Raw genomic sequence first — 9,336 nt, 5'->3', positions numbered from 1 at the left:
GCAGGCGGGATTTTTTGGGATTATGTGGGGGATTCGGTTGGAAAGAAACAATAGATTATTTAGGGGGTGGAAAGAGAGTGGGAGTCTGTGTGAGAACTCACAAGGTTTAATGTTTGTTTATGGGGTCCGAAGTTATTTTGTAATTATCACGTAGATCATATTCTTATGAATTGGAAACCATTTCTTAAAAAAAATGGAGGTATAATTTTCGTTTATATGCCCATGACCTAGCAAATTTGTAACTTTAGTCGCACACCCAATTCAGAAATCCTTATTAAAACGACTCCCTCTCCGTAAAAGATTTAAAAATGGTTATTAAATGAGATATTAAAATGTAAAAATATGTTCTAAAAATGTGCACACAAACTTTGTAATATAATTGTTTTTTGAGTTCAAACTTCAAAAATAGACACAAATAAATTAAACTGGGGGCGGCGTCATGTCATCGTGATATTTGGAAAATCCGTCGCCCGTGGTTGTGTTGTGCTGTGGTATATTATCCTCTATTACGAAACGACCTAACCCTAAACCCTTCGTTTTCCCGTCTGGTCGCAGCTGAAGGAGGAGGATCCGGAACACAGTACCCAAGCACCAGCTCTTTCACTGCTCTCGCTATCGCTCATCACTTCCTCGCTGCAGTCTACTTCATCACTCTCCCAACTTTTGGTACGTTCCTCTCAACACTCGTTGTTGCTATCTGAGCAGCGAATAATCATTCTACGCTCATTTGGGTGCTTACAAATTTGATTGCTCAGACATGAGTGTTTTATGGTATGGGTGATGGATAAGATGGTAGCATACTTGGATTTACATTTTGTTTAGTTACCACACTCGATATTTAGACTAAGATGCGGTATTTAGTTAATTCGGTTGGATTTGGATTTTTTTTTTTTGAATTGGATATTATATGCTCGATTTTTGTTTTCTGGTGCGTTTTGTTGGTGTGTTAAATCAAGAACACCTCGATCTGAAGCAGTTTTGTAATTTGAAATTAATTTCCCTGTTTGTTGTGGAAAACCTCGGAAAATAGTCTTTCATACATTGAAGCAGCTGATTAGTTGGTTGAATTTTATTTCTGCCTTCCGATCCTCCTAGTTTACTTCCATTGGACACTTGTCGTTGAAATCAATACTACACCGCAGTGGCTGGTGTAATCTACCCAGAAAAGCTGCTTTTCTTTGGGATATGGCCTTGCTTAGATCTTTAAAACTGAGAAAATAGTCTGCTGGGTTAGCACCTTCTTTATGGTTCATATTTGTCTCTCTCATTTCTGCATGTATGCCGATTCAAGGTGGAATACATTTATCAATTACAGCATTTATCAAACTTCTCGTCCCCCTCTCCCCTCCCCCAACAATCCTTTTATTATGTTTTCTTCTATTTTTCTACTTGGTCGTGAAAGCTAGCCCTTGAAGCTATTAACAACTTCGGACCAAAGTTTGAGGTTTTTTTAAGACGCTTCTGTGCGTCCCCTATACTGAATTGGTGCTTCACTTTTCCTCAATTTCTGTACTGTTACTTGGGATTTACGGAAATCAATGTGTAATCAGGAATCCAGCTTGTTGATTTTTGTTAATTGATTGTACATTATTGTTTTTTCCGTTTCATTTTCCTTTATATAGCGTTGTTACTGACCTCAGTTAATGTAACTGGGCCAAGAGTATTAGCTATTTGTAATAAAATTCTTATATTTTATACGGCATATCCTTAAATTTGTTGATAAGAAAGGCAGAAAACATTTGCACCATTCCTGTTTGGAAATGGATGCAACATAATTGAGGGTTTCACCGATCATCTAAAGTTAATCAACGGAGGGCATCCTACATATTTTTTCAGGATTGTTTTCTCAATTCTGTTAAAGAGAGCTGAGTAAGGTAAAATTGAACATGTATGTCACTCTTACCTCATCTCATGACACAGATGCTTTCTTTATGATAGATGACAAGCGCTCGGACAAATATGAGCATTGCAATCATACGTAGGGATATAGAGAGGGAATGGGAGAATCATTGTGGAGTTATGGGTATTATTTTTTTAAATGGAGATTCTTGCTCACTCTCAGAAGAGCTATGCACTGCTAAAATTCTGGAGAGGATGAGGAGATACAAAATTTATTTCAATATTAGATTACCTTTGGAGCTTCTTGGAGCAAATGAGCAATGGAGTTGTGGAGCAGGGCTCACATCGAGGATTGCTCTCTTGGTTTGCTTCATTGTTTTTGGTTCTGCTTTATTTTGGGAGTAAAGTTGTTGGTGCTGATGGCAATTGGATATGGTGGTAGATGGTGTTTCTTTCCTTTTGATGATTAGTTGTTAAGATGTATGATGTTATGACATAACATATGCAGGGATAACCGTTGCTTAGAGTAATTTGTTGCCTCAAAGATGAGTAGTCGTTTTTCTCGCACAATATATGTTGGAAACTTGCCCTCAGACATTAAAGAATATGAAATCGAAGATTTGTTCTACAAGGTATATGTTTTTTTCTTTAGCTGTTTCTTGTCATGTGGTGTCTGTGCAAAAACTTGTTATTTTCTCTTTTCATATTTTATAATTTTAATACTATTCTCAATTATTTTAAGTTTTTTAGGGAGGCACCTATGATGGTGATTTACAGAGTCATTCAAATCTGTTTTAAATTTTTATTTTGAACAGAAAATTTACATGTATTTTATGGTTCCTGTATGTTTAAGGTTAATTTTTTTTAACTTATAATTTTTACATGATTAATATTTCCTTTGGCAGTATGGTCGGATTCTGGATATTGAATTGAAGATTCCACCCCGTCCTCCATGTTATTGTTTTGTGGAGGTATTGCTACTGATTTTTAGTTTTTATTTACTTTTGGCTGCATTTGCAAAATTGTCTTTTATGACATTATGTGCTTTCGGTTGGTAGTTTGAGAGTGTTAGGGACGCCGAGGATGCAATCCGAGCTCGTGATGGATATAATTTTGATGGTTGCCGGTTAAGGGTAAAAACTAAATCTTCTCTTTCCTTCATTTCCTGATTCCTATTTCTTTTCTTGATTTTTTCAGTTTTCTTATTAGGTTGAGCTTGCACATGGTGGTAGAGGTCCGTCATCAAGTGATCGTCGTAGTAGCTATGGCGGTGGCGGCGGCGGTGGCGGTGGAGGAGGAGGAGGAGGAGGAGGAGGAGGAGGAGGACGTTTTGGTGTCTCAAAACGATCAGAATATCGAGGTGCAGGAATATATATGATGCTGCTATTTAAGGGAGCATTCTGCCAACAAAATTGCCTATGTGAAATATTGCATTTGGTTCATATTATTTTCAATGTTCTAAAAAATTTTTTATTTCCATCACAGTTATTGTACGCGGACTCCCATCTTCTGCTTCTTGGCAGGATTTGAAGGTGTTCGTCTTTATTGTTCAACCAAAGATTGATGTTTCCTTCTACGGGATCATGTTAATGAACTTTACTGATATAATGCTTTCAGGATCATATGCGCAAGGCTGGTGATGTGTGTTTTGCTGAAGTTTCTCGTGACAATGAAGGTTTAATTACATACGTCTTTCACCCTGTACTGAGAATTGCTAATTTCTTTTTTATCATGTGCAAAACAGTTTCTACGGATGAATGATTTCTCAAGCCCATGTTGCTCATTTGTTTTGTTTTACAAATTCAACTCTAGTGGATATTTCTGATCATGTTCCTAGAGTAATTATAACACACATGATGAGGAAGTATGTAAGATTTGCATCATTTATAGTTCTTACTGCTAAATATTTAATTTATGCATAAGTTCCTCTGGTGACCTTAGAGCATAACGTGTTAGATGGGCGTATTTTATATTTGAAAAGTGGTCTGCTTTCTATTTAAGGTCTGCGTGCTGTGTTTATAAGAATTGGGTATGCCACTCTAGAGGAATGCAAGTTAAGCTGTAAGTTTAAATTTTCTCTAAAGTTCTCCATGATTTACAATCTTGATGGATTTTGTTTTGGCTCTTCTTGGAATTCGGGGTTCTGATCTGGTTGTTTTTGAGGCCCAATTTCGTCATTTGGCACACAATGTGATATGCGGATTTGGATACTTCCCTTTGTCATTGTGTCACATGAGCTAAGAATGCCATGTAGCTTAGATTTCCGATATAGCAATTGGTAGTTCTAGGTGGTTACCCTTCCAAGATCTGGCCTGGGCCTGGAATAGCTGATGTGTGTAATTTTACTTGACTCTATAGTATGGCATGAGATAGAATATTGAGCATTTTGTAGGAAGTCTTTAATATATCTTTCAGAGAATACATTGTCTTCAGCTGGTTGATAATCAACAGAAAAAAAAAGTGGTGATATGTCTAGCTAATTCTGGGGAGGAGGTCGTAGGGTAACTTATTGTTATTGATGATTCATTCCCAGTTCTCAATCCAACATGAATTGCCATAACATGAGATATGACCACATACTGGTGATGTGTGTACTTTTACTCGTCTTTCTTTTATAGCATGGGATAGAATATCGAGTATTCTGTATGGAGGGGTTTGGCTGGTAATGAATCTTCAATCTATCTTTTAGAGAATATATTGTCTTCAGCTAGTTGATAATCAACAGAAAAACTATGTGGTGATATGTCTAGCTAATTTTGGGGAGAAGAGGTCTTAGGGTAACTTCTTGTTATTGATTATTCATTCCCAGTTCTCAGTCCAACATGAATTGCCATAATTCTTGCAACTTTCGATCATCTTCATTTGATTTTTGCTGTATGGATAGTATTTTGTTGGTAACAAGTTATTCTGCTACTTAGTTGAAGAGACATATTTTCATCAATCTATACTCGAGGGTTGTATTTTGGATGAATTTTATTTTTATAATTGTGGCTTGCGACATACTGCAGAATGCAGAGGATCATTCGCACTGTAACTACTTCAAGTTACCTTTACTTTTTGTTGTGCTACTTAGTTGGAGGCACAGATTTTCCATCAATTTATACTCTACGGTTGTATTTTGAATAAATTTTATTTTTCTAATTTTGGCATGCGACATACCACAGAATGCGTATCATTTGCACTATAACTACTTCAACTTAACCTTTTTTTTTTCTCTCTTTACAAGTGCCAACAAATTTCAGAACCTGAATTTACTTCAAATTGATTTGATAGTTAGATAAATATTTACTATTTTAACTCAACATGTTCAGGGACGTTTGGGATTGTTGATTATACTAACTATGATGACATGAAATATGCTGTAAGTTTCTCTAAGAGTACGTTTCATCAGAAGTCTTGTATTATTTCAATTTGACAACTAATATTTTTTATGTAATTTAGATTCGAAAACTTGATGATACTGAATTCAAAAATCCTTGGGCAAGAGCATACATTCGGGTACCTTAACCTCTATTCTCTATTCTCTTTTCTAGTTTTTTTACGTGATAATTTCGTGGTAACATTTGGTTGCAGGTGAAGAAGTATGATGGAAGTCCCACTAGGAGCCGGAGCAGGAGCAGGAGCAGGAGCAGGAGCAGAAGTCGTAGTCAAAGCCGAAGCCGAAGTGCTAGACGAAATAGGAGGTACCAACTTTTCTGTTTTACTATTATCCCTGTCATGGCCTCTTATTATGTGTCGTAATGTTTTGTTGTACCATGCAGCAAATCAGTAGAGCGATCTGTTTCTAGATCAGTTTCAAGGTCAAGATCTCCATCCCCCGTTAAATCTTCTAGGTATTTATGGCTTTTTAGCCACTTTTTTTTTCCTTCTCTCTCTCTTCTCTCTCATTTTGTTTCTTAGTTTGGTTTTTCTTGAAAGATAATGTTGATGAACCTTTTTTATCCTTTTTTTGGCAAAATATGCAGACCACGTTCAAAATCAAGGTCTGGATCACCACGTGAGGTATGAAACTTCCTGTTTTAATGCTTCAGAAACTGCCGACTTCGTACGAATCCATTTTTGCTCATGGTACTAGCTATCTATTGGATGTTCTGCTTCAATTGGTAGTGGTATAAAAAAATTGTGTGAAGGTGTAGAATGAGTGTGTTTGTTTTATTTGTGAAGGGAGTGGGCATGATTATCTTCTGGTTACTTTTAGTTTGTTAATCGGTGGCATGGGTATCACGTTGTCTTTGGAATGATAGGATGAATGAATCTTGAGGTTATAACCTTGATATCTAAGAAGCACGTGACATGACACGAAGATTGATATGTCATCTTTTATAAATTTAGGAGAGACATGGCAATGATGCATTTATTAGTACGTACATGGAAATTTAAAGCCGGTTAACTTGTGCATTTATTAGGCAATGCCTAAACAAACATGTTTGATGTGTTTCTAAACTTTTTTTTTTTTTTTTTTTTTTTGCTTAATAAGTATTTGATCTACGTGCTCAACAGGTGTTAGTCTTGTATTTAGTTTGTCCAACTAGTTTCTAATACGAGTCCGTGTTGGGAAACTTTCTTGTAGTACGGTAGTGTGGAAAATTTTCCATACTATCGTTTATTGTTTGCCAAATCAGCACTATTGAAGATGATATAGGGTCACTTCACTATTCAAGTGTCCAATAAGTGCTGGACACTGATACGATATTCAAACTAAAGTGTTCACAGGGTTAACTTAAGTTTCTGGTCACTTCACTAGATGTTTGCCTGTAGTGAGGAGCAATAGAAATACATGGCAAGTTATCTTGTGGAGTAATAAAATTTTTTTAATGTTACCTATCAGATTCCAATGTCATTTAAAGCTCATATTTTATTTTTTAACGAATAATTTTGTAAAGTTAAATTTCTATCATTTGTCTGCTGCAAGGAGCTTTAAATTAAAGAATAGGAAGGGTGATGAAAATAGGAATTAAATTGTTACTAGGGAGTCAAAAGTATAATTTACCTAGTAGTAAATAATTAAAAAAAAAAGATTTGACGAGGGCATATAATGAAGTGCTAACAGAGGCTGAAATCTCTTTTCAGGGGCGGGAAGGTAGCGAATGACGAGCAGCTATGACTGTATGAAATGGTGGTTATAATACTGAGGATTTATGCTGTATTGCTTGGCTTTTATTTAAGCTTAGGACTTATGCTGACTGGTTATGAGGAGTTGAGTTAGCTGGATAATGTCATGAGATGTATGAATATCTTTAAAACCTGTTGCCGTTCCATCATTTCTACTTGTGGAGATTTTTGGGTATTTGAATGTCTTAAGTTACTTCCACATTGTGATTTCCTATTAACTGTTGAGGATTTTCTAACTGCAAAACTGATTTGGGTTAAAATAAATTGCTCTGCTCATTAAATTTAGCAATTATTAGTTCTAACTAAAAAAAAAAGTGAGTTCTGTTTTTTTCACAGGCAATCAATGGTGGGGAGATTTTTGTACTCTCTGTGGGTACTCTCTTTCAGTCTGGTTTTACTGGTTAAGTTTTTCTTGAGGTGAATGTTCTTCTGGAGTGATATTGGTCCAGCTATAGAACCGTGAAACTTAGCACATGGACTGGCCTTTTCGAGTCGATCAAATGTGTTGTATTGTTTGTATGAGTAATAAATGTGAACTAAATTTTGAAATTTTAAAACTAAATATATCACACTGCAATGCCCGTAATTCTGACGTAATTTATAATTTATAATTAGAAATGTGTATTTGGAAAAACTTATTGGTTCTTAACGTAGGATCTTGTTGCTGTTGTTCGCAAATGTATGAAATAAAGCAGTCGCTTAGGCTTCCTTTATATTTAATAGGAAACAAATAGCAGTCACAGAAAATAAACGTGCATAGATGTAAATATATCACTTCCAATCAAGGTTCAAAATGTCGATGTCGATGGAAATGTCGAAGTCTCGATTTTACGAATATGTCTAATCTTCGAAAGACTTTCCAGGAGCCTTGTTCAGCAGGTGCGCTGTAAGTATTCTTTCACAAGTTTGCCCTCTTAGCTACTTGTACTAACAAACTAGGGCGCTATACGGAATTTTGTGCCTGCTTATCCCGGTTATAATAACTATCAAGCAGCGATTCATCCGACGAATGGCGCTTGTATATCCCTAGGATGGATATGTCGATGTTGAAATAAAAATTATTTTAATTAGTAAATAAAACTTTAATTGTAGGTTAATTAAGTTATAATTGATCACTTCTAATCATCCTAGGTAAAAATATGAGGAATTAATAAATTGAAGTTTAATGTGCTTTTATTGATAATTAATAATTTATAACAAGCAAGATATGAAAAATTAAAAAAAGAAATACAATTAGAATAAAAATAGATTAATATTGAAAATCGAAGTAAATTAATAATATTATTATTAATATAATTACAAACAACAGAGAGAGAGAAAGAAAGAAAAAGAAAGAAAGAAAAGGCAAGGCAAGGCAGCGTGATTCCCTTCTGTCCCAATCCGAGGGCTGGACAATTTAAATTTCTTTTTTTAATGATATCTTTTAAAATATGGTCGATATGTTGATATTTTTAATATATCGTCGATAAGGGGAAAAACGATTTTCCCTTATGTGTCGATGTCGGACCCTTCGATATGTCGACGTGTCGACCGACATTTAGAACATTGCTTCCAATACTCAATTAATAGTACAGGAAGGAGATCATTCTATCTTTTTTTTTTCCTATCACTTGGCCAGTAGCTGGAATAGTTCCTTAGTTCTATATGATATTGAGTAAAATCCAAAGATTATTATGACACTTTTAATGATGTATATGAACTAGAAATCAAATATTATGCAGAGTAAAACAAGTAATAAGAGCTACTATTTTTATTTTTTTATTTTTTATGATTATAGTAGAGTAGTTATTTATGATACTGAAGCACTTTATTTCATGCAATTAAAGGTTTTAAAAACACAACAAATATATCTATAAATAACTTTGTAGTTAAGACACTGAGTTTATGAATGGTAAATTAATTAAATTGAATATCAATGGTTCTAAAATAAGCCAAAAAGAAAAGAAAAAGTTGAGATTAGGGGAAGAGATATCAAAGACATTTTTAACTGGTTTGATTTCTTCAAACCCACCTTCTCATCCATTCCTTCAATTTGATAAGTTCTATGAAATTTTAAGAGATTTTCACATTAGAAGACCAAATAAAAATTAAAAAAGAAAAAAAGAAAATCAATTTATGAGATTAAGATTTGTACAGATTCTTAAAACTTTCCAACTTAAACTTGAATTCAGAAATTGGAAGTTTAAAACCAAAATTTTAAAATCATTTGAAAGTTTGAAAACATTTTAGCTTATATTAAACAATTAAAATAACGATAAGAATTCCTTTGCCAAAAAAAAAAAAAAGAAAAATAATAACGATAAGAATTCCTTTGCCAAAAAAAAAAAAGAAAAATAATAACGATAAGAATTATGAAATTAAAATTAAACAATATTAAAATTCAAA

At 34.3% G+C, this 9,336-nt stretch overlaps 1 protein-coding gene across 8 annotated transcripts; it reads left to right on the top strand.

Annotated features, from left to right (window-relative positions):
• The first annotated feature begins 414 nt into the window (after nucleotides 1-414).
• Nucleotides 415-7,150, top strand: SR34A (SER/ARG-rich protein 34A). Of its 8 annotated transcripts, none has more exons than XM_088125631.1 (15): nucleotides 417-666; nucleotides 1,939-2,202; nucleotides 2,348-2,471; nucleotides 2,745-2,810; nucleotides 2,898-2,972; nucleotides 3,049-3,199; nucleotides 3,325-3,371; nucleotides 3,457-3,514; nucleotides 3,841-3,900; nucleotides 5,151-5,200; nucleotides 5,281-5,337; nucleotides 5,413-5,522; nucleotides 5,601-5,672; nucleotides 5,805-5,841; nucleotides 6,910-7,150. In XM_088125631.1, exons 3-15 carry the CDS (start codon nucleotides 2,385-2,387, stop codon nucleotides 6,928-6,930), a joined length of 891 nt encoding a protein of 296 aa, XP_087981757.1. In that variant the 5' UTR covers nucleotides 417-666; nucleotides 1,939-2,202; nucleotides 2,348-2,384; the 3' UTR covers nucleotides 6,931-7,150. The 8 variants fall into 8 exon arrangements, 7 of the variants coding, with proteins under 7 accessions (XP_087981757.1, XP_087981758.1, XP_087981756.1 ...); XM_088125632.1 differs by having other exon boundaries at nucleotides 1,939-2,274; XR_015791688.1 differs by having other exon boundaries at nucleotides 415-666; nucleotides 1,939-2,471; nucleotides 5,805-5,907.
• Nucleotides 7,151-9,336: the final 2,186 nt, after the last annotated feature.

Source organism: Momordica charantia, assembly GCF_013281855.1.
Source record: "Momordica charantia cultivar OHB3-1 chromosome 6 unlocalized genomic scaffold, Mcharantia_2.0 BLBB01000006.1, whole genome shotgun sequence".
Taxonomy (NCBI): Eukaryota; Viridiplantae; Streptophyta; class Magnoliopsida; order Cucurbitales; family Cucurbitaceae; genus Momordica; species Momordica charantia.
The sequence above is the reverse complement of the archived record's forward strand: the minus strand, read 5'-3'. Positions and strand labels throughout refer to the sequence as shown.